The sequence below is a fragment of the Leuciscus leuciscus genome (genome assembly GCF_965113295.1).
Source record: "Leuciscus leuciscus genome assembly, chromosome: 9".
NCBI classification, from domain to species: Eukaryota; Metazoa; Chordata; class Actinopteri; order Cypriniformes; family Leuciscidae; genus Leuciscus; species Leuciscus leuciscus.
Window position 1 is genome coordinate 27185356 of NC_138733.1, and position 26532 is coordinate 27211887.

Below are 26532 nucleotides of genomic sequence, written 5' to 3' on the forward strand. Positions count from 1 at the left end.
CAACTGATGTTTGAAAACAGGCAGTGATCTAATGGACTAGAATGTGAAGTGTGAGTGTCATTAAAATCTTATTTATTAACTCTGTCCCTGTCACATTTAATTGGGTGCTGAATTCTCAATTCCCCATTTATGTGTCAATTATAATTCCACATCAAAGGTGATGGTAAATATCAAGCTCTTCTCTTTGAGTTCACCCATGTGCTTTGTTCATGAAAGTATTTAGACACAGTAATGGCAATAAGAAGGTAAATGGTACTGAACACCTCAATAAGAAAACCTTTGGAACATTTAAGTTTAATTAAGAGGTAGAGTCAACATGACATTTTTTAACGTATGGGGTGAAATCGAGAGTGTTCATATATAATGCAAATTTATTGGAACCATGCCCTTTTTAGGGTCTCTCTGGAACAATTTAGAAAGACAAGATAAGATTAGGTGCCATTAGGTGAGGATTGTAGCAAATTTTTATGAATAATATACTTGATTCTCTAAAGAATAAAATTATTCTTTTGCAATACAAAATAAGGTGAAGAAAAAAAACGCTTTAAGTCTTCAGAAAGTAGTTTTTGGATCGAAAAATATATATTATATATATTTTATTACACATAAAAATAGAATATAGGCAAAAAAAATACTTTCTGAAGACATTACTTAAAGCATTTTTTTCACCTTATTTTGTATTGCATTATTTTGCAATAGAGAATAATTTTATTCTTCATATAATTTCAGTGTTATATAATTATATATTTTTCCCCACTGATTGCCTCTGGTTTACAGACAAACCCTCACAAGCAAATACAAATACAATGCAGCGCCACCTAAAAATGGATTAGCATAATCAATCACTTTTGCTGAGGATAAGTTGGAACACCTGAATATCGAATGTAGTGTCTCAAAAGCATTCCTTGCGTTTACTGACGCTAATTAAGCATCAATGAAGCCATAGGTTGCCATGGAGATCACCTGCTACTATAACAGTTCTGTTGCTGTCTACCTTTAGCCGGAGTTTTAATCTACAGGTACAAGTGCTCCTTCCAATTAATTGTGTTGTCATGCTTTTTGGATTCCAGGCATCGACAAAATGAAGTATATGTAAATGAACACTGCACTTCAGAAAAGATGCTTTCAGAGAAGGGAAACTTTAATTAAAGGCAAACAAAGCTTTGAATCTTGCAAATGAGGTTGTTTTTTTTGGGCTGGAGCATATTTTCAGCTTTCTCGTAAGATGCTGCAGTGGTTTTTACACAAACTATCAGGAAAATCTAAGACTGACCAACTCAAGCCAGTTTAGGAAGAATGTAAGAAAATGGTTCTTAAAGAATTTTTTTTTCCCACTATTAAAAATGTATATTTGAACAAGACAAATATCAGGTACATTTAAGCATATAATAATTATAATTTCATTAAATACTTACTGTGCATGGGCTTTGCATCCATGGCTCTCCATCTATTTGCATAGGGAGGGGTTTACTGGTTCTGTCAATAGAGGATAGTAATATAATACAGAAACATGAAGATATATAACATCTTATTTGGTTAATTTTTGTTTATATACAGCATATCTGTAAACATCAATAAATAAGGTGTCAGGGTTCTGTAACTTCTGTCTAGTGTATTTCTTGGTTCTGTGACAGAGCTCTTTTGTCATGTCTTGTTACATGTGCGGGGCGTGGTGTTTGGATCCCGGCACATCTGTCTAGTTTGGTTTCGGTTCTGTGTCAGGATTCGGACATTCATGCCTCGCGTGTTTGTCCTCTGTTGTGAGCGCACATGATGACCTTTCGCTCGTTCTCGTGCGCACTGTCTTGTCATGTGAGCGTGCGGTTTCGAGTTCGCTCAGACCGTACGCTCTCGTGTCTGCATCTGTTGTTGTGTTCTGTGTAGCATGTGGTTAATGTTTTCATCGGCCGCGTGCTTTCATGTCATGTTTTGTCTTGTACTGTGTAGGACGCAGCTTGTTTTTCAATAGCTGTGTGCTTTCATGTTGTCATGTTTACATTTACATTTAGTCATTTAGCAGACGCTTTTATCCAAAGCGACTTACAAATTAGGACTAAATTAAGCGAGTCATCATGAAGAAGCAAAAACAACAACAACGCAAGAAGTGCTCAAAATACGAAGTTCAGGTATTATTCAGAGTAGCATAAGCCTGATAAGTGATGTTTCAAGGGAAAGGAAGTGTTTTTTTAATTTTTTATTTTTTTTATAAGGTTAAGTGCTCACGGAAGAGATGGGTTTTCAGCTGTCTTTTGAATGTTGTCAGGGATTCTGCATTCCGGATGAGGGTGGGGAGAGCGTTCCACCAGCATGGAACTGTGAATGAGAATGTTCTGGAAAGTGATTTTGTGGCTTTCTGTGATGGAACCACGAGACATCGCTCGTTGACCGATCGTAGGTGTCTGGTAGGGATGTAGACTCGTAGGAGTGAGTGAAAGTAGGAGGGAGCTGAGCCTGTGATAGATCTGTAAGCAAGCGTCAATGCCTTGAACTTGATGCGAGCAGCGAGAGGTAGCCAGTGTAGAGAGATGAACAGAGGAGTGACGTGGGCCCTCTTGGGCTCGTTGAAGACAAGACGAGCTGCAGCATTCTGGATCATCTGTAGGGGTTTGGTTGCACATGCTGGAAGTCCAGCCAGAAGAGCATTGCAGTAGTCAAGCCTAGAGATGACCAGGGCCTGGACGAGAAGTTGTGTTGCATGCTCAGTTAGGAAGGGCCTGATCTTCCTGATGTTGTGCAGTGCAAACCTGCATGATCGAGCTGTCTTTGAAATGTGATCTGTGAAGGTCAGCTGGTCATCAAACGTTACTCCAAGATTTCTGACCGACCTTGATGGGGTGATTAATGATGACTGTAGCTGGATGGTGAAGTCGTGCTGTAGAGACGGATTGGCAGGGAGGACGAGAAGCTCAGTCTTTGCCAGGTTGAGCTGCAGGTGATGTTCCTTCATCCATGTGGAGATGTCCGCCAGACAGCTTGAGACCTGTGCAGCTACTGTGGGATCATCTGGTTGAAATGAGAGGAAGAGCTGCGTGTCATCAGCATAGCAGTGGTAGGAAAAACCGTGTGCCTGTATGATGTGTCCCAGTGATGTGGTGTAGATGGAGAAGAGGAGGGGACCAAGAATTGAACCCTGGGGAACCCCTGTGGTCAGCTGATGTGCTCTGGATACCTCGCCCCTCCATGTGACCTTGAAGGACCTACCTGTGAGATAGGACTCAAACCAGTGGAGTGAAGTTCCTGTGATGCCCAGTGATGAGAGGGTGGACAGAAGGATCTGATGATTCACAGTGTCGAAGGCAGCAGACAGATCCAGGAGAATGAGGACTGAAGATTTGGAAGCAGCTTTTGCGATCCGTAGGGCTTCTGTGACTGACAGTAGTGCAGTCTCAGTTGAATGCCCTTTCTTGAAGCCAGATTGGTTGACATCCAGCTGGTTGTTTTGAGACAAGAAGGATGTTACTTGGTTGAAAACAGCTCTTTCAAGTGTCTTCGCAATGAATGGTAGGAGAGAGATAGGTCTGTAATTCTCTATAAATGATGTGTTTAGTGTTGGTTTTTTGAGCAGTGGAGTAACCCGAGCCTGCTTGAATGCTGTAGGGAAAGTGCCAGTATGGAGGGATGAATTGATGATGTGTGTGAGTGATGGTAGAAGTGTGGTAGAGATGGCTTGTAGAAGGTGTGAGGGGATGGGGTCAAGAGGGCAGGTGGTAGGGTGACTGGAGAGGAGAAGTGTAGATACTTCTTCCTCGGCTAGCGAAGAAAAGGAGGACAGAGGGATATTGGCTGTGGAAGGGGTCGGTCTGGGTTCCTGTGTGTGTGGAGCTGAGAACTGACTGCTGATAGCTGTTGTTTTGTTGGTGAAGAAGTTTGCAAAATCGTCAGCAGTTAAGGAGGAGGCGGGTGGTGGTGAAGGTGGACAGAGGAGAGAGTTGAATGTCTTGAAGAGTAATCGTGTGTTGGAGGAGCTGTTGATCTTGTTGTGGAAGTATGAAGATTTTGCAGCGTGAACATCAACAGAAAAGGAAGAGAGGAGAGATTGATACATACTCAGGTCAGATGCGTCTTTTGATTTGTGCCATTTCCTCTCCGCTGCCCTGAGATCGGTCCGGTGTTCCCGAAGAACCTCAGATAACCAGGGGTTAGAGGGAGTAGCGCGTGCTGGCCTGGAGGAGAGAGGGCAGATAATGTCTAGAGAAGAGGTTAGAGTGGAGCATAAGGTGTCCGTTGCGGTATTCACATCCAGAGATGAGAATTGTGAGGGTGGAGGAAGAGAGGATGACACGGCAGAGGAAAGATGGGAGGGGGAAAGTGAGCGCAGGTTTCGTCTGAAAGTGACTGGTGGTGGGGGTGGTGGTGCAGGGGTAGAGAGTTGTAGACTGAAAGTAATGAGGAAATGATCTGAAACATGGAGAGGTCTCACCAAAATGTTCTCTGTGGTGCAGTTGCGTGTGTAAACCAGGTCCAGTTGGTTGCCTAATTTGTGAGTACCTGTGGTGATGAGTCGTTTGAGATCGAAAGAGGCTAGGAGAGAGGTGAAGTCTGTTGCATATGGCTTTTCGAGATGAATGTTGAAGTCACCGAAGACTAGAAGTGGGGTGCCGTCCTCAGGGAAAGTGGACAGCAGCACATCCAGCTCATCTACAAAGTTACCCAGCTGACCTGGGGGGCGATAAATGACTACAATATGGATCTTAATGGGAGTTGTAAGTGTAATAGCATGATATTCAAATGAGTTGTTGTTGCATAGAGAAGAGAGCGCGGAGTATTTGCAATTGTTAGAAACGAGAAGCCCTGTACCCCCACCTCTCCCAGACTGGCGAGGGGAGTGAGAGAAGGAGAAATTGCTAGAGAGAGCAGCGGGGGTTGCTGAGTCTTCTGGACGAATCCAGGTCTCAGTCAGGCCCGAGATACTAAGAGTAGAATGAGATGCAAAGGCTGGAATGAAGTCAGCTTTATTAACTGCTGACTGACAATTCCATAGACCCACGGAAAGAGAGAGAGGAGTATGTGAGGATGAGAGAATGGGACGCAGATTGGCAGTATTGCGCTGCCTTTTGCGCGTGATGAAAGGGCGTTGCCGAGAGATAACAGGAATGGTTTGAAAGCACATGTTGATTAAGGTGAATAATAAGATAAGTAGAGGGAAGAAAAAAAAAAGTGAAGAGGAGATACTTAAGTGCCTTTCTGGTGTCCTTGCTCGGTGGTGTCCTCGCTCGGTGGAGTCGCGCAGGTAGAGTCGCTGGTCTTTACCCGAGTCGGTCTTCACACGAGAGCTGAACGCTTCCGCGACAGCGCGCAAATTACATAGATATACAGATAATGCTATCACCGCTTGAGTGAGTACAGCTGTTTCGGTCGGGCAATTATGTTCTGTGTGAACACGTGGCTTATGAGTGTTCTCATTGGCTGTGTGAGCACATGGCTTGTGATTTGTTTTACTGGCCATGTGCTTGTGTTCAAGGCATGTTTGGCTTTGGTGTGAGCACATGGCTTGTCATGCGTTTCCTTGTGCCATGTGCTGTCCTGTCATTGTTTAACCCCGCCCACCTTGTTACATGATTATTGATTAATTTGCCCCACCTGTCCTCCCTCGTTACCTGCTTTGTTTGCTCTCCCTACTTATTCTCCCTGTGTTTGCAGTCCTGTGCTGGTTCGCTGTCATATGTACGTCTTATGTTTACCCTTGTGTGTTCTTCGTAAAGTCAAAGTCAAGTCCTTCCCCCTTGGGGTAGTTTTGTTTGTATTTTGTTTTATTTTTTGCATAATAAAAGCCTTTATTTCTTCTGCGTTTGAGTCCTCGTCTCATCTCCTCAACCCCAAACCGTGACATTAGGTTAACTTAGTTTTTTTTTTTTGCACCATACTAAATATTATCTTCCTTCACTACTTGTCCTATACAGTGTGTATGAAATGAAGTTTGAATGTAGACACAGTACTGCACAAATATCTCATGTTGTCTCATGAAATAATACACTACCCTTTGGAGTCGGTAAGATTTTTAAATGTATTTCAAAGAAGTCTCTTCTGCTCACCAAGGCTGCATTTATTTGATCAAAAAGACAGTAAAACAGTAATAATGTAATATTATTACAGTTTAAAATGTCACATGATCCTTCAGAAATCATTCTAATATGCTGATTTGATGCTCAAGAAACATTTCTTATTCTTATCAATGTTGAAAACAGTTGTGCTGCTTAATGTTTTTGGGGAAACCTTGATGCATTTTTACCCCAGAATAGAAACTTTATAGAAAATAGGGGGGAAAAAACTGCATTTATTTAATAATTTTATAATGTTACAAAATATTTATTTTTTAATTTCTTTTAATCAAACTTTTGAATGGTAGTGTATCATTAATATTATAAAAGATCATAAAAGCTGCATGGATAACAATTGCAAAATAATTAGTATATACAGTATATATAATAATAATAATAATAAAATATATTATTATAATATACGTAAAGCATGTCATTATTTCATGTCATCTAGTAACATGGCTAATGCTTTGGCGATATAAAACTTTTCACTACACTACTCAAGTTACTCAAATCTAACCCTTCACATTTTAAAATTCAGTATATAAGGACTACTTGCACACAACAGCACATTGTTGTTAAGCTAATGTAGTAATCGGGGTTGATTTGTAAAGACTATGAAATGTACTGTAACACACCTGATAATGATGGAGGAACACTGGGCCAGACGTCTGCCTGCGCTCTTCAGACCCGTGTAGATCTGCCCCATTTCCATCGCCCCCTCCAGCCCCACCACCTCCAACAGCTGGTCAGAGGGGTCTGCCATAGAGGAAGAGAGAAACCGTTAACTGATGAGTAGCAAAAGTCCATTCAATTATGAAGTTACAAACGAGTAGACCAACAATTTAGGAACTTTGTTCCTTTCAGTCTCGTTTTCTTTCAAGTCAAATTAAATTACATTTCTAGTCTGGTTAAAGTCTCTGAACTCACAATGACTTGCTTCTCCAGATAATGCATCTCGAATCTTGGATGTATCAGGATGTACCATAAACAATTAAATAATTTATTAATATAGTGAATATTGTTGTGTCCTATATGATAAATTGCTTGTTTTTCATAAAAGCATCTGTTAACGCCCCCCTGTAGTCAATAATTGTATCCCTAAACTAATCTTTGATCAGCAAAAATGACATTTAAATGTTTTTTTTTCTGTGAATTTTTTTTTTCATGGCTTAAAATAGCTTGAATATAACTCTACACCCTTGCTTAATTTAGTATATGCGGAATCATGAATATGCTAATTAGCCCCGCCTCCACTCACTCACACCAGCTCAGAGATTTACTCTGCCAACTTACTGAGGTAAACGCAGCACAATGGTATCGCTCTTTACGTCGGACACACAACTGTAATTAATATGATTAGCCTTTTGCTTGACTATGTTATCAAACAGCTAATAATGTGTAGCTAATGTTACACAAACCATGTTCCCATTCACCATCTCAGTCAGTCAGCTGCCTTCTAACAATAATCAGAAACGCTTTGAACAACTCAGAACGTCAGTGGAGAAAGGTATATAGTTGATCATAACAACCTGATATACATCATACACCCGCTATATTGCTAAATCTTCCCAATTTTTCATATCAACTAAAAAATATACCGGGATAACCTGGCTTCTCTTGAGACTCCCCTGCTAGTTCACTGTTAATGATGAGCTAAAGCGCATCGCCATGTTGACGTGATTGGTTACAAGGTAGTTTGTGATGTCAGAAACACAGATGATTTGAAACAGTCTTTTTTCACTGCAGTTTTAAGGAGAAAATACTCAGCAATGGTGTTGACTTATGAATTTGCACATGGTTTGTCTTAACCACATTAAAACACCACATAGACATAAACAACATTAAAAACTTGATTTTCACCACAGGGGGATTTTAAATGATTAAATGTAAAGGTATAGCACATGTAAGGCGAATATCTGTATGTGCTAATACCTAAAGTGAATTATTTTGCATTATCATTAATATACATAAAATATCACAACTGAAGAGCCCATGCAGACAGTCCTCTCCCTCCAAAACACAAAAACAATATCAATATCCTTGTCAAAATGTGTTAGCCTGTTAAAGCATCCGCTTTCTACCAAGCCTGACCCATGGGGGGACGTCAGGGGGAAAAGATTATGAGGAGAAAGTCCAAAAGAGAAGATGAGGAGCAGACAGTGGAGGTGTGTTTGGGCGGAAAGGGGGGAGCGTGTGAGAAGAAGAGAGAAAAAAAGCAGACAAGCTTGATTTGGAATCTTCACAGTCTGCCTTCCGCTCTAAAAAAGCATAAATTGTCACCGTTGGAGAAAAGGAGGGGAGGGAAAAAACACCAACAACCCACAAACAAAACACCTATTAATTAGAATGCGACACTGATGCAAAGCAATCTAGTGTTCCTCCATATTTATTAATTTCTTTTTTGTTTTGAAGTTATGAGCATTGATTTTTCCTCGGTCGGAGGTCCAGTGTCGCGCTGGGACCATCTGTTCAGTAACAGCTCCTATGAGTCTTCCTCTCCTCCTCCTCAAACACACACAGTGTCATTCAGTCCACAGACAGGCAACAGTCAACCACACAAACAATCAGAACTGAGAGCTGGCGAAGCTCTGACCGCTAGCACAAGGTCCAGTCAGGGGCAGGCTGTTGCATCCAATGATTCATTTTCTATTTCTATTTTAGTTTTGACCTTTTTGACACTTTTTAGGGTATCTAAGTGAGATGGGGGAAGAAGGGGGAATGTGTGTGAGCCAGGTTCAAACTCTCACTACTCACATAAGCACTATGGCTTAATGTGCACATGTATCATGTATCTTATGTCTATTTTATTCTATTCTATTCTATATCCTTGATTTATTCCATTATATTTTAATAGCTTACACATTTTATATCTTATTCCATATCTTATTTTATTCTTTTTCTCACAAGTATTATATTATATTTCCTTACTTTTATTCCATTCCATAGCTTGTTTAATCTTATTCTGGATATTCTTACATTTGTTCTATTTTGTATCTTACAGTTTAATTCTATTCTGTATTTTATATTTTAATTATATTCTATATCTTTCATAAATTACTAATCTTTATCTACTCTATTAATCTAATCTATTCTTACATTTGTTCTATTCTGTCTTACATTTTAATTTTATTGTATTGTATTCTATATCTTTCAGAAATTACTAATCTTTATCTACTCTATTCTATTCATCTAATCTATTCTTACATTTGTTCTATTCTGTATCTTACATTATTATATTCTGTATTTTACATTTAAATATTATATCTTACATAAATTACTAATCTTTATCTACTCTACTCTATTTTTAATCTATTCTTACATTTGTTATATTCTGTATCTTACATTTTAATTATATTCTGTATTTTACATTTTTATTGTATTCTATATCTTTCATAAATTACTAATCTTTATCTGCTCTATTTATCTAGTCTATTCTTATATTTGTTATATTCTGTATCTTACATTTTAACTCTAGTAATGTATAAAAGGAATAGAATAATCTCCTTTATTCTATATCTGACATAGATTTTTTTCTATCTTCTTTATATTCTGTACATTGCATCAATTCTGTATCTTACATGCAATTCTATATTGCTAATACAGTCATAGATACCCAATGGGTGATAGGAAGTGATATGGTGAGCAGGTGTTTTGCATCATAGCTGTTACTACAAAATGTATTTTAGGATGGTTGGAACACTATTGACCAATCGGAAGACAAGATCAGAATAATTTGTTTTATGAACATAAATGAGTTACACTACAAGTCCATTCACATATTTAAGCTAAATGTCACTTGTGTGCAAAACCCTATTCTACATCTATTTCTTAAATATGCAAAATCAAAACACAAAAAACAGTGTTGGTTCCAGTCGTCTAGCAGACCCCACAGTTTCTGGGGTAACACAAATGCCTGGATTGTTGTACCAAACCTGTGTTCAGCTGTTGTCAAGGAGACAGGCTGTGAACGAGGCCTTGCTGGGATTTGAAAAAGTGTGAGAAGTAGGAACTGAGTGTGTGTGTGTGTGTGTGTGTTTGTAGGAGTGTACACAGTCCTTTGACCACTGTGGCTCTGCTCTTTAAAAGGGTCAGGCTTGCCGACTCGTGAGGCTGAGAGCTCACACAGAGGACACCGTCAGAGTCAGGCTGAGGGGATTTCTAAATGCCTGAGGGAGCGGAGAACACTGTCTACCTACTGCTTCACAGGCTCTGGGAACTGTCATCTATTTCAAATGAGAATTTAACAGATTATTAACACAGATTAACACAGATGAAACACTTCACAAGAAGTTACATTAAAACAGTGTTAGCATTTCCATTCATTTCAATGACAGGTGATGTTCGGCTGGGAAATGATGCTCACAAAGTTTCTGCATTCTGGTATAATTGCTTCATCGGCACTCTTTTTTAGTCAATCACCTGAGCCATTAATGCCATCGCTCAAGATCCAGGCAGTAGAAAGTAGAAATAAACAGAAATGTCATGCTGTTTAGAGCTGGTGAAACATACAAAACTTTAGGCTATAATAATATTCAAATTAAACAAAAAATGTAAATAAAATAACAAAAATAAGTTAAAATGTGAAAAATGTCATTATTAAAAAATATGCAAACTTTTAATTAAATTAAATTATAAATTAATTAAAATTAATGCTCATTAAAACATTTTTGAATGGCTGCCAGTTAAGAAAGATTTTGAAGAAGAATTTTGCCCACATAATGGTGTAGTTACGGCATCTACCAGCAGGGGTTAACCGGCCAAACCTTAACCCCTTTATCTACAAAGAACATTCGGCACTACTAGAATTACCAAAAAGAATTGCGAAAAGGATGGTTTTCTTGAACACTCAATCAAACTGCCAATCAAACAGATAGCTCCGCCCCAAACTGACACGTGACACCATTGATTGAGCCAATGTTGCTATTCTAGGCTGTAGGGGACGCTTAAACAAAGAGAGACATTTTTGAAAGTGCCACAGAAGTGTTTACACTTTTCAGGGAGAAAATCAACTTTCAAATCATTTTCTAAAAGTCTCTGCATGCTAAGCTGGAATAAGAAAAATGTAAAATCTCCTTCACGTTTCAACACAAACCTCTCTTTCTTTTGCACATGCACACACGTACACAAGCCGTGTGCACCTGATAATGGTGTTTTCTTGTCACCTGTTTTTTTTTTCTTCTGTGTGATTGAACAGCCAGTGTTGCTCATGACGCACATGGAGCGACAGGCGCAGGGAGGGCTGAGGTACGCGGGGGGGGGGGGGGGGGTTGGGGGGGCTTTCACACAGTGTGTCAGGGGACATCAGTAGCCCCAGTGCAGCCCACGTCCATGCTGAATAATTCAGCCCGCCTCCATTCCCTTCCACCTGAGGAGGCCTGTCTCCTAGCGTCACCAGCGGGGCCACTCAACTGCTCCCGAAAGGTCAGACTCTACCCCATCTGAGAGCCGGGCCTCTGGGGCTAATGCACTCACTGTTTACCATCCAGCTAATGCTCCCTCGACTAATCTGACAAGCACAGGCCTCTCACCTTCAGAGCTCCTTCAGATGAAGCCGTATCTACAAAGGCTTTCAAAACCACCAGCAAGGCGTCCGGGCTAAGTGCCTTCTCTGGTCCGAACCTGGGCTCATGGTCGCCTTCTCGCCAATCAATTGATCTTTCTTTCCCAGAGTAAATAGAATAGAATGGAGCGTAAAGGTTTTTTCTTCCCTGCTCTCTTTTTCGGAAGGCGGTTTTATTTGCAAAGCGCTCTGTTACTGCTTTAGCACAACTGAGAGATGCAGCAGGGATGCAGCAGGATATTAGAGCAAACATGCATGATACAAATGGGTGCATTTATCAGCGTCTGACTCGTATTGACTGAAATTAAAGAGCGCAAGGGGGCTGGATGAACTGGAAAGACGGCCACAGACTAACGACAACTGAGATAATGGATTGGTACTTGGGGTTTAACTGAGGTGGACAGATTAAAGAGTTTAACGAATGAGATACTATGGAGTTAAGGCGTGTAAATGTACAGATATTGATATACTGTACAAAACATGAATAAGTATACTCATACTAGAGGTTATATTTCATTTTCACCCCTATTGACTGAAAAGAAAGCAGCTGGGCCAAGCAAGTAAACACTTTAACCACTGTAGACAAGAAAGTCTAACTGACAATCTCTTTCAAATGGGTGATTTCTCATCAGGGAACATCAAATACTGTGATTGTAAGACTCAAACAGGCTCAGACGTTTCACCCTTCATTCTGCTCTTTGTGATCCGAAACGTTCCCATGATAACGGCCCAAAGAGATTCTGTAAAACTACAATCAATGCTCTCAAAGCGAGCATGATGCATGATTTTCCCCAACGTGGTGACAACCGGCGTACACATTTCTAGATTAGTGAACAGCGTTCTGCCTTGATGATCCTCCGTGGAGGGAACATCTAAGTGTTTTTCTCAAAAACAACTCTTTATTGTTCTTTGTGCTTTGACGGGATTTGGCCAATTCGCCAAAATGTAAATTGGTCTGACCGGCATGTAAAGTGATGAACCACAGTCTGGTTTGTTTTTAAATGTATAGGCGGGTTTATAGAAAATACATAATACGCTAAAATAGACCAGAATGTACTTAAATATGTACTTACTGGTGCGACAATGTATGCGAACTACAGAAGCCTGTTTCCACCGCAGAGTAATAAAAAGATAAAAAGGTAATTGTGACTTAAAGGGGTCATGAACTAAGAAATACAATTTTCCTTGAGCTTTTGATATATAAGAGGTCATCACACTATAAGAATATCCTGTAAGTTTCAGAACTGAAAACTTCCTTGTTAGTCCAAAAACAGCTTTTATTGTTAGTAAGCCAAGCGAACAACTCGTCCTGGAATGTGTCTAATAGATAGGTGAAAGACCGTGAAAGACTCAACAATGTGAATGTCTCAGTTGAGCATTATTTATTTGTAAGCGGTACATTTCGCAGTGGATTCTTTGCTAAATCAGTCACAATTTCAGCGCAGGTTTTGCAAACAGACTGTTATGATATGGACTCGACTGATGCGACAACATGTAAGTAACAGTGTTAATTCAAATGAAAGCATTCGTGAGAGTGCAGAAACCGAGTTGCAATGTCAAGATCACTGCATTCATGTGCTCAATATCTGTGACCGGCTACAATGCTCATCACTGCAACCTTTCATGCCATGATCTAAATATAATGCTATAGATCTAAATATAATGCTATAATCAACACTTTACACAATCAGTTAACCTTGAGACCTGTAATAGTAAAAACGTGCTGAAAGTTTTTGAGAGAGTTAAACGTGTAATACTTAGCTATTTCATATACCAAAAATGTTAGCCAATCACAGCATTGGGCGTTTACACTGAAGTCTCACAGCAGACACTTCCCTTCAAACAGAGTGTTCAAATCAGAGGGCTAAAACAGGGTAGGTTTTTTTATGTAAAAATCACCACAAGTGCACCACATAAAACAATGCAGTTCATGACCCCTATTATACTCATATGCATATATATATATATATACACTCACAAATTTTGTGTCTGAAATTATGACCATGTCTCACAATGTGACTTTATATCTCACAAATGGGAGTTTAATGTGACTTTAAAGGGGTTCTATTATGCCCTTTTACGAAGTCTTGATTTTGTTTTTGTGGTGTACTAGACTAGAATATGCTTTCATGTTTGATTGTTAAAAAAACACATTAATTTTCACATATTTTACATTATTATAGCACCTCTCTCCCCAGTCCGTCCCGAATGCGCCATTTAGTTCCGGTTTCGATAAAGCCCCTCCTTCTGAAATACGAAATGTGCTGTGATTGGTTAGCTACCCCATTGTGTTGTGATTGGCACCGCTTGTTAGTGTGTGTTCGTGAAATGTCCCGCCCCATACCATAACTGCGAGCTCTACTCAGATGTAAATATTAAGGATGGCGTAAATTTTAAACCAATTCAAGCCTGATTCAGACTTAAGAATGTTAACAAACGAGAGGACCGTCTAGAACGGATTTCATGCACAGACTTTGCAAGCACAGATTTCACAGAACGTTTTAGAGTGGTATGTTGTTGCTCCATTTCAGGAGAAGCTTTTGTGCGTAGCCTGCATTGTGGTTCTGGAAGATGTTCTTCGTAAAATGTGCAGCACACAGAAAAATGTTGGGTTTATAATGTTCAAGAACAGTGTTAAAATCAAAATTGACAGTAAGGTCAAACAAATGAGTTTTGGAAATGGTGGACAAAACAGTGGTCTTTGACATAGTGACAACACTGTCTTCTCTATCGCAGCTCAGCCAGGCCTTGTCCCCTTTTTTGCGTATTTAAATGAGTAACGGCCTCACAAAACCCGGAAAAACACGTTGTAGTCCAAATGAGACGTTCATTGTTACCATTTTGTTAAATAAAATATCTCCCTTTAGAGTGGACTTTGAGCTTTGTAACCTTGCAGATTTTTTTTATGCTCAAACAGCAACATCACACACTAACTAAAGTTGAAAAAGTGAAAAAGCATAAATAGGAACCCTTTAAATTTTACATTATGACTTTATGGGCCCTATCTTGCACCCAGCGCAAGTGACTTTGTACACCGACGCATGTATCATTCCTATTTTGCACCCGCGCAAAGCGGACTTTTCCCTCCACAGAAGCACGTCGGTTAACTAAGAAATACACTTGCGCTCCCGGGGGCGGATCAGCGCAAAGAGGAGGCGTGTTCCGGCGCAAACGTTCCCTCATGGTATTTTGCAGGTTTAGAAAACAATTGCGCCACTAACCAGGAAAAAATAGTTTAAAGTCAGTGGCGCGTTGCGCATGTTATTCATAGGCTATTTTAAGGGCGCATGCTTGGCCATAATCAATGTAGCGTGTGCACAACGAGCACTTTGATTCTCTCATCTACACAGAAGCAGCAGTTTTCATTTTTGCAAATCATACATTATTACGATAGATAGATAGATAGATAGATAGATAGATAGATAGATAGATAGATAGATAGATAGATAGATAGATAGATAGATAGATAGATAGATAGATAGATAAACAATTTATTATAAAAGCATACATCTAGCTTACACATTTACCCAAATTAACCGAAGTTAATTTGGGTGGGTTTCTCCATTTCAATGTAACTTCTCTCTTTTACGGCCGTGACGAGAGCGTTGCTCTCCTTGGCTGTGAACCGCTGCTGGCGCGCGCCTGGCAAATCCGCCGTTACAATAGCAATCCGCTATGGAAAAAGCGCATCTGCTCTTAAAGGGAATGTGAGATGACGCTCTGATTGGTTTATTTCACGTTACGCCCAAACCACACCTATGAATAATGAAGCTACTTCAGACCAACCCATTTTAGATTTGCGCCTGGCGCAAGAGTCATTTATCCCGCCGGGAAAATAGCAACAGCGCCGAGACCCGCCCACAAAGTTACTTGCGCTTTGCGCTTTGACACTTGCGTTTCAGATCGTTAAAATAGGGCCCCATATCTCACAATCTGATTTTATATCTCACAAATGGGATTTTATATTTCGCATTATGACTTTGTTTTAATGTTTTTATACTTAAATTGTTACTAAGTACCTCAAACAAAATGTTGAATATCTTTCAAAGATCTGATACCACTAACCTGGCGGACTATGGCATTTATTTATTCATTATTTCAGGCGGACTGTCAAAAACAACCTGTGTACAGTACTCTTACTCTAGAAAGTCATGTAAAGCCAGCCAATCAGATTAGAGCAAGCCAGATTTGTAAGATTTGCTTTTCTAGTTATGTGTGCAATAACAATAAGCCTTAAACATCTGTGGGCGGTCCAAGGGCATACCGTATAATTCTGAGACTACAAAGAACCAAAGTTGCACAACTTAGCTTGAAATTGTGCAAACTTTGTAGTGTGAAAAACAAGAATTTGCATGATTTATTATGGCAGTCATTTCAGTACCCTTGAGCACAGCTAGTGGCAACAGCAGACGTATGTGACCGTAAGCCTTTAGAAAGTACAGTTATTGAAACCCCAATCAGCCTGGTTTTACCATGGAATAGTTGAGCCTGCTTTGATTAGACAGGTCTGTCCACCAACGCTAGCACAAACCATTACAGAGCCACTGACAATCCCAAACACTGACATTAAATCTGCGCCCCTTCAACCCAAACAAAAGCCACTCGCCATGATTCAATGTGTCACTGGTGAAATATTCATCATGAAAGAAAAGTTTCTCTGAAGTTGCCTTTGATTAATCAGGTGTGAAGACAAGGACTTTGCAAACCAGTAATGTTAAGGTGACCCTTAAAGAAATGTTCCAGGTTCAATTCAAGTTAAGCTCTATTGACAGCATTTCTGGCATAATGTCTATTACCACAGAAATGACTAGACCCCCAGTAAAAATAAATGAATAAAAATAAAAACGAATAAAACAAATGATTGAAAAATAAAAAAAACTATAAAAACTGTATGGGAATCAGAACCCAACATCTCAATTTTGCCCTGCAAAGTAGCCGACAATACGATTTGTGATTTGCAAGTATGCGTTTGCATACCTTGGACAGCATAAATCAGTTGTTTGGGGTCAACAATTGTGGTCTTCTTTTCTGGAGACTTCTTCCCTGTTCTACGGTGACCCCTCCGTTTCTTGCTCTCTCCCCATAGGTTGGAACCGCCGTGCATGCTGGGAATATTCAGGACGGCGATGCCCTCCAATGAGATGTTGCTGAGGTTCAGGGTGATGCCATCACACTACAAAAAACATGGGAAAGAATTGCAAGGTGTGTGTATGAACAGTATATATATTTAAATTACAATTATTATACAGTGAATTAATCGATCAATCAATAATAAATAAATAGATCAACATCTGTTGTATTAGCACAAGAACACTGAAAATATATTGCTCTTTGTTATAATACAAAAACAACAAAATCCTGAAAGACATTTTGGCAAAATGTATTTTTCTTGTATTAAAACAACACGCCACAGTTCCTTCCAGTGGTTTTGCAGGGGGTGTTTAAGTGTTAGAAAGGCGATAAGGCATGTGGTTTCTCACTTATTCTCATTACCTCCACCTCAAGATAATCATGAAGCTTCTTGCAAGTTGCTGAGAAGGTTTCCGAGGTGCCAAACTCGAAGTACCAAAGCTTATTCTTCATCCTGAAACCAACAAGTTGTATCAGATTTTTATGGATAATGTATTTTTTATAGATCATTATCAATCATTAGGTGAGTGGTGTGGTGTCTTAAAATGAAAAGGTTATTTATTGGCATCTATGGTTTCATGAAGAACCTTTAACATCCATGGAAGGTTATTTTTAGTGGAAAAAGGTTCTTCAGATTTTTTAAATATTATTTGCAGAACAAATATTTATTTTAAGAACCTTTCACCAAAAGGTTCGAGAAACCCAAAATATTTCTTCTATGGCAATTGCTGCGAAAAAAACCCTTTCGAGTGTAGTGGTTAAATATCTGAGCAAAATTGTATGTGCATGCACAATTCCCCTATTTTAACATTTAGGTATTGCATGCCTTACTTTTATACCTTTTTTATAAAAAAATTTGAATCATTTAATAATACTGTTAATGTAATCTTTAGCAAATCTTAAAATGAATATTCATATATATTCGAATATTTTTCATACTGTACATTATACTATTTTATACTACAGGGCTGCTGAATGCTTGAATCTGATTGGTTGGCGAAATTTCTAAGGAGTGCAATTATTTTCAGGGAAATGCACGGCTAAAGTATTTCCAGCCGGGTCTTGACTGCATTACAGTTCCATATCACTTTGTCAAATTATTTCAATTATTTCCCAGGTCCTTACAGCTTACAACGGCAAATAAAACCAAATAAATATAGTAAACAATAGGATAAAAATGACAAATTATTTCCATGTTTTTGCCACAAAATTATGTTTTACTATATACGAAAAGCATGTACTTTCTTTCTCCCACTCTCTCTCTCTCTCACACACAAACAGCAAATGCAGAAACGCACACACATACAGTACGGACACACGCTCGCACTGAAACGTGTTGTCATCGCTGCTCTGATGATTCTATCAGTAAAATAGTTAAACAACTTAAAAGCTACATGACATTTCTCACAAGGTAATAACAGCGCTGTTCTTGGAGCAGTTAAACTTACAGTTTCGCTGTTAGTAGAGATGCTGCAGCCGAACACTGTTACCACCTCGAGTGTGCATTATTTTTCTAATAATTCAACGGCCCGTCATCAATTATTCCTTACGTGATGCCCAAATTTACTTGTAGCATTTAAAACAATTGTTTCAGTCAAATTAGTAATTTTTTTCAGTTATCGGACCGTTATCTGTATCGGGCAGAATTGTATTATCAGTGCTAGCATACTAGTAATTGCAAGACTGTAGGTTCAAATCAAAATGAATGAATTTACAATAATGCATCACCTAAAGTAATTCACAATGACTGTCTGGTCCCCATCTTGGCATGAAAACGATCCAGGACGACTCAAAAACTGAAGCACATGGCGCAAACCCCTACCATCACAGAGCCCAGCTAGGGTTCAGAGAGGGTAATCTAGCTGCCCCTTCAATTAAGAGTGGGTTGTGGAGCCGGACCCCTGTCCCCCACCCCACACAAAGTCTCTCTGGGACCAGGATCATGATCAGTGACCTCACCAGAACAAACCACCATCTGTTTTCATTATCAGCAGACACACACACACCTGAACCTTCTACAGAAAAGACCAAAACACCAAGGATTTAGAGATTTAGAGAATTACACAATCCCAAGCATAAAAATGGGATCTAGTTTAAGGGAAAAAAAGGAAAAAATAAGACGTAGTAAGTAAGTGGCATGAAAACAATAAAAATGCTTTCATTTTTGGAGTAGACTATCAAGCATGCAGAGATCCGTGGTGATTGTTAGCATGGTACACTCTTAAAAATAAAGGTTTGTTATTGGTATTGATGGTTGCATGAAGAACCTTCTATTGCACAAAATGTAGTAAAAAAGGGTTCTTTAGATAATTTGAATGTTCAACACACTAAGAAAAAAAATTAAGTTAAGAACTGATCGTTAAAAGGTTCTTTGGGGAACCAAATGTGGTACTTCAATGGCATCGCTGTGAAAACTTCCTTTTGGACCCTTTATTTTTAAGAGTGTATTAAAAAAAAAACATTTGTGATATTGTACATTAAAATATAAATACAGAAAAGACGCATTATGTTTCTAACATCAATCTGTGCCTCTATAATTAAAAGGGAGGTGACAGGTACTCTTCACCCAATTTCACACAGAATGGATTATATTTATATTAATGGCAACAGCACTTCTTAAATGCCCATAAACTGAATCCGACTAAAATCCTCGCATCAGTCGCAAATCCACAACAGACTATCAATCAGGGGTCCGCGGCGGGAAGAAAACCTTTTAAAACACGCTGATGTGCAGAAACTGTGCAATAAAAAATGGCCCCCTCTTCACTGCATCCCAGCCCCAACAACCTGGATCTATTAGTATAAGCAGGACAACAATCGCTGAATTATTGATTTCCTCATTAGACTTTTTGTCAGGACCATTTAGTGACGTTAAAAATGAGTTTTCATTAGCCACTTGCAGGAGAACCTCGCTGCCTTTGATTTATAATGTGCAACATGGTCAATATACGGCAGAACTGATGAGGAAAACAGGGCGCACACGGAGAGATGGGCAATGCACACCTCACAGATTAAACGGACACACACTTCTTCATTGTGACGGAGGCTGAAGTGTGTACTTACAGTTACACATACATTCAGGACATACTGGATGCCTGGATTAACATATGCTTCGTTATATGTCTAATTAAAAGCTGCATTAAAATCAAGAACAGAATGTCAAAGGATGGTTTGTTAGCATAAGTCATATTTAATCTGAATGAGAAGGTTAACAGACACTGTACAGGTAAGTGTCTGCGTTACATCATTTGAACTCATTTTGACTGGAACTCTCACTAATAATTTGTTTCAAAATCTCTAAAAGAATTTTTTTAAACAACTAAAGAAACTTCATACAGCTTTATATTACATATAGTTACGACTTAAATATAGTTTGCATACCAATATAAATTTTATGATGATTTATGATTTTTTGACAACAGAAGTGGTCAAGGTAAACTGTACTTATATAAAAAGTAAAAGATCAAAAGTCTCCTTTTGTGAGAAAGGTAGAAAAAACAAACAGGTTTGGAACAAAGTAAATAATAAAAAAATTAAATCTTTGTTTAGCCAAAGATGATGACAATGAAGAAAAGACTAAAAATATATATAGTTTCATTATAGAAGTTTATCAGGATCTCTAACATACTGTAGACTTTAGACAACGTGTCTTTTCGCTAGACTTCACCTCTGAGTTCCAGTATTGCAAACATTTGAGCAAAAGATCAGGACAGATTGTGCCAAGATTGCTCCTTAGTCGATTCCCTCCACTTAACCTAACAAGAGTGCTAAAGCGACAAATCAAGCCGATCCCTTTGCTCATTAGATAATTAGGAGCATCTCATCTCTTCAATCGGATTCCCATCTGTTCTGTTCCCTTTCACCGACGCACACAAGTAGGGCTGATAGACGGGTCACATCTGCACTAAAGACTGTAGGAAAGATCCATGCACACACTAGGAGGGCTGAAATGAAATTTTGGATTATTCTTAAATTGAAACAGGTGTAAATGAGGTTACTGAGTCAAACAAAGTACGAAAAATATACATAAAGTGTTGCGAATCAACATTGTGTCTTTGCAGTGGTACTGAATTGGGACCTGAGGGAAAGTGTGATGGTTGCGTTGTCGACCCGAGGCGACTTTGCCTCTCGTCACTTTCTGCTGCGTCTGAGGAAGGCAAACATGGTCTTGTCATCGATTTTTCTTTTGACACCTAATCTAACCTGTAGTGATGTACGACCTCATTCTCACACTAATTTCTTCTTTATCTGAGGTGATAAATATCACATTGATATAACTACCTCTGTCAGGATTGCTCTGATGCACTGTTTTGTAGAACATGACACTTCAAAGACAGAGAGAGAGAGAGAGAGAGAGAGAGAGAGAGAGAGAGAGAGAGAGAGAGAGAGAGAGAGAGAGAAAAGGCTTGACACGAGTTTGGGGGGATTCTGTGATACTCTTCAAACATTCTGATTAGGGTTTGTCCTGAAACTGTAAAACCCTCTTAAACCCAATGGGGTTAATAATTACAAATTAATTATTAAAAAAAATCATTTTTATATACCGATGTGAAATACTAGAAATATATTAAAAAACTTAAATATTATATATATATATATATATATATATATATATATACACACCCATTTGTAATATACACACCCAATAATCTTTAATATATATACCCAATAATCTACCCAGCACTTGTAATATACACAGTGTGTATATGTATATTGAATATATATATATATATATATTAGTGGTGGGCCGTTATCGGCGTTAACGTGCTGCGTTAACGCGAGACTCTTATCGCACGATAAAAAAAATATCGCCGTTAATCTATTCTCCAAGTTGGGTTGGGAGATGGCTCTATACTACACAAGCTATGATGACGCAATCTACCCGCGGCCGCGAGGTAAACCCGGCTGCAGCGCATATTCGTCGTCATCTTAAGTAAACACGGCTGAAAGTGAAAGCTGGTGAAAAAGATCGGTGCAACCATATCGTCCCTGGAGCGTTTCACACCGGTGTGATCAGTCTAGGCTGGTCCCTGGAGCGTTTCACACCGGTGTGATCAGAACGGTCAGTGCATCACATGATCAACTGCTAAATTCAAATGTTGAATTTTGCCAGAGACAGGCGCGCTCAGAGCTGTCATATATCACAACTTTTCAGTGTTTTCAACCACATACTGTTTATTTTAGGTTTCAGACATATAAATTCACATAAGTAGGCTACTAAAAAAACAATACATTTAGAATTTGTAAAAATTCTACAAATTCTAAATGTATTGTTTTCGGAGGTAATAATAATCCTTTCCATTATAATTCGACACGTTTTATTCATATCAGATAAACATTGTGTAAGTAACTTTAATGTTTACTCTATTCTTCTCCCAGTTCACCAGCCACTTGCTTTTATGTATTTCGGGAGAAGTGGATGAATGTGAAATTTACACGTGTTGTAAATCCAACAGATCCGATTCTCTGAACTGCGTCTGCGGCACAAACTAACACGGCGGCGCCCATCGCGCATACAGCTCAACTAACGCGATCGTTATAAAGGTGTTTAAACAACAATACACTTCCACTTGCATATATTTGACAATCGGAATATCAGATATTTCATGCCATAGCTAACACATTTGTGAATATTCTGAATAAAAAAGGAAAAATGACATAAAAGCAGATCAAAATTCATTCAGCGCTGTTGACTTTAGAGCGCTCCGTGGATAGACTGAAGGAGTGGTCCGTGGAGCTCGCTGAACTCCAGACACACATGGCCACGTTTTCTGCGCGTTTATGACCCTGCTCTGCGTAAATGCATTGCCTCTTTTGACGCGTTTTGACATAGATTTCATTGAAGGTAAATTGGAGCGGCCACACTGAGCTGTGCGTAACGCCCACAGACTTGAAGTGAACGAGACAGAGGCTGTCCGGTAGCCTACTGTCTGAAATGGTTAACTCTGTGGCGATGCATGTGCAAAACAGGTTTAACTAATCATAAAGTCAATCAGGATACATAACACAGGCTACTATAGGCCTACACTAATCCCCTACTAAAGATTAATCTAGATTAAAAAAATTAATCTATGCCCACCTCTAATATATATATATATATATACGCACACACACACACACACATATACACACACACACACATATATATATACATATACACACACACACACACACACACACACACATATATATATACATATACACACTGTGTATATTACAAGTGCTGGGTAGATTATTGGGTATATAAATATTAAAGATTATTGGGTGTGTATATTACAAATGGGTATATATATATATATATATATATATATTATATACACTGTGCATATTACAAGTGCTGGTTAGATTATTTACAGACTGTAATCCATTACTGAATACAAATTACATGATAGAAATTGTAGTTAGTAACGTCATCTATTACGTTGCACATTTTAGGTAATAAAATCTGATTACTTTTTGATTACTTTTGATCTAACTCATTTGTCACATTGATTTGAATAGAATAATCTTGTAGCATATTAGCATATAAAAATGCAGAGAGAAAGAAAATGTATTTCACTCTTCGTTATCAACAACGTGAAGTGCATTAAACATGTCAGACTTTCTCAAGATGGGGTTTGCGTAGGAACAGCAGGGGGTTCTGAAATTAATTAAAAGGTAATAATTAAGTAAAAATATGTTAAAATGAAACAATTAAAATAAAACACTTCCTAAAAATATTTTACTTGTTTATGCTGTGTGGCCTCTCAATTTTCTTATGTGTGCAATTCCACAAAACTGGAAGACTTTCCAAACATATATAAGCAATAGGCTTTTTTAGAAAGGAAAATGTAAAAAGTAAAATTGGGGAGAATCTTACAAAAGAGAAGAATTAGAAAGAATATGTACATTTTTTATAATTTACTGCCTTTTTGTGAATATTAAGTATTCATGTAACTAAAAAGTAACTGTATATAGTAACTGTATATGTCTGATTACAAGTATTTTAAAGTGTAATATATTTAATAAGTATTTAATATTAGGAATCTGATTATGTAATCCAGATTATCCAAATACATTATGTTGCCTCTTAAAATACCTTGCTTTGGACAAATTCTAAGGCAGGTATCTTTTGTGGAGAAACAATCCCAGAATGCACTGCAACAAGTTCAGTGAAAGAGTAATGCATTTAGCAGGTAGCTTTTAAAAAATATGTTAATAACATTAAACCTACCAAAAGACTAAGCTTAAATAGTTTGGTGTGTGCGCATTTTGGACTGAAAAGAGTAAAGAGAGGCCTGTCATGCGAGTAGAGTAGGATCTCTCGACTCCGAGTGATGGTTAATGGCTGGAGAGTGTGAAGGAGGAGAGGTTCCCTGACAGCTGGCGGCCCTGCAGGAGTCAGTGGCTCCACATGGGGCTGCGGGTACTGAAGAGGTTGCCGGAGATCTCAGCAGGGAAAGGAGGCCTTTCTAGTACCGCTGGGTTTTATCTGACTACTGGCCATACCACAGGGACCAAGTGCACATCGACACCTAAAACTCAACTACAGCTCTGTTGTGTGCAAGTGATCTGTGATACACAACAGTCATCAGTGCACATGTATAACACTCATTCTCTTGTACAGTAAGGGCTTCCCTGTGGAATTCTGCTCCAGTAAGGCCCTGCAGATGGAGACCAGCATCTGCCAACTGAGTCTAAGAGATGCAACACAGGTAATCAGATGACAGCAAGTCCTGGCACGTCTACAAACATGAATGAGACTGAACCATAGAGGATCTGGCGGATGGCCATCGATCTGAAATCAAACGCAATGGGGTCTTCCAATAAACCCACTAATGAAAGGGAGGTTGTTGTGATTTCTATATTTTATACACTTGTGTTCAAAAGTTTGGAGTCAGTCATTTATTTTAATTAAATTAAATTGATCAAAAGTGACAGTAAAGACAATCATAATGCTACAAAATATTTATATTTCAAATAAATGATGCTTGTTCTTACTTTCTATCCAGAATCTGAAAAAAAAAAACACATTGCTGCTAATAATAATAATAATAAGGAATTGAGCACCAAATCATCATATTAGAATGATTTCTGGAGGATCATGTGACACTGAAGACTGGAGTAATGATGCTGAAAATTCAGCTTTGACAGCACAAGAATAAATTACATTTTAAAATATGCTAAAATAAAAAAAAAGTTATTTTAGACTGTAATAATATTTCACACAATTACTGTTTTACTGTATTTATATATACAAAATAAACAAAGCCTTGGTAAACATAATAAACTTCTTTACAAAAACATTTAAAAAAATATCACCAACCCCATACTTTTGAACAGTATTGTTCTTTATTTTGAAAGATGGCGGTCAAAGTCCAAAATGACAAAAAGCACCATAAAAGTATGATAAAAGTGGTCCATGTGACTTATAGGTCAATTTGAACTATTAAAAAAAAAAAAAAAATCCGAACAATGAAATTGAGGTCCAAAACAACACTGGACCCCATTGACTTTGGGGTACCTCTAACGGATCCCAACACGGAGACATTTATCAAATTTTGTGTTTCAATGATTAAAGAATATCATTCAGGTTTGGAACAACATAATGGTGAGCATATGAGTATATTTTGAATGAACTGCGGTCTGTGGTAGGAAAAATACCTGACTACATGGTTGTGCAACGTGTGAGATCATCTTCTAACGTTAGGTATGTGAAGTGCCAAACATCAGGTGGAGTTGTCTGCTATTTCTGTGTGCAAGCAGTGTGTGAACATGAGGAGGTGGGTGGAGCTGAGAGGGGTTTGAAAGTCCAGCAGGGATGGGGACAGGGCCACAGGTGAGATCTCAATAAATTACACTCTGAAGTGGTCATTAATTATAGATGACATCCCAGTCAGACCAGCGATTTCATTTGAAATGAGGAGCAGTGTGCATAGCGCTGGTGCCCTGGGCCCTGGTGCGATGGCTTACGTGTGTGAGAGAGAGAGAAGAGAGCAGTGGGTCAAACATTCTTAGCTCCTGCATTAGCTTTTTGATGAGGACCCTCATTACGCTAAACGGCCCTCTATGGTTCAGCCTCCCTCCGACTTGAGGAAAGGTTAAACAGAGAATAATTAAAGATGACCGCCTCCGGCTGAGCATGTCACCCTTAAGGAGACACTCTGGTCAGCGGTAGGCTGTTTCAAAGACGGCTCAGTAGAGCTCAAGCGCTCCTCTCTGGTCAGTATCATACGGCTAAAATAAATCACACATTAATAACACTTGGCGTGAATGTGGAAATGGCTACAATGCAATAATTAACAACTGAAAGCCTTGAGCAAGTCTTTAAAAATTGTAAAAATAAAACAAAAAGTCGGTAAGATTTGTTTATGTTTTTGAAAGAAGACGGCACTTCTTTGATCAAATACACAGTAAAATTGTAAAACTGTGATATTATTACAATTTAAAAAAACAGTTTTCAATTTCAATTTCAATATATTTTAAAATGTAATTTATTCCAGTGATAGCAAAGCTGAAATTTTGCTCAGACAATTCATATTATTATCATTTTTGAAAAAAACTTTTTTTTTTGTGGAAACAAATTTTTTTGTGGATTCATTGAGGAATATACATTTTAAAAGAACAGCATTTATTTGAAATAGAAGTAATAAATATCAAATCAAAATATTAATTTCGGTTACACTTTATTTTAAGATATCATTGTTACAGTGTAATTATATATTTAAGTACTGAGTAATAATAATTAACTGCATGTACTTACTATAGGATTAGGGTAGGATTAGGTTTTGGTTTAGGGTTAATTGCATGTAATTATGCATA

General features: G+C 38.4%; 2 protein-coding genes across 2 annotated transcripts in view; both read right to left on the reverse strand.

Annotated features, from left to right (window-relative positions):
* dgkb (diacylglycerol kinase, beta) overlaps nt 1–26532 on the reverse strand; it is a 61209-nt gene that overhangs the window by 3602 nt on the left and 31075 nt on the right. The window contains exons 21-24 of the mRNA XM_082180792.1: nt 17095–17185; nt 16579–16774; nt 6677–6797; nt 1416–1476 (exon numbers count right to left, since the gene is read on the reverse strand). Of these exons, the coding sequence (XP_082036918.1) occupies nt 1416–1476; nt 6677–6797; nt 16579–16774; nt 17095–17185 (469 nt within the window). The remainder of the gene's footprint in view (nt 1–1415; nt 1477–6676; nt 6798–16578; nt 16775–17094; nt 17186–26532) is intronic.
* LOC309506849 (uncharacterized protein) lies at nt 1999–3862 on the reverse strand. The gene is made up of 2 exons (XM_082180811.1): nt 3202–3862; nt 1999–3003 (listed from the first exon to the last, which is right to left on the reverse strand). Exon 2 carries the CDS (start codon nt 2945–2947, stop codon nt 2204–2206), a length of 744 nt encoding a protein of 247 aa, XP_082036937.1. The 5' UTR covers nt 2948–3003; nt 3202–3862; the 3' UTR covers nt 1999–2203.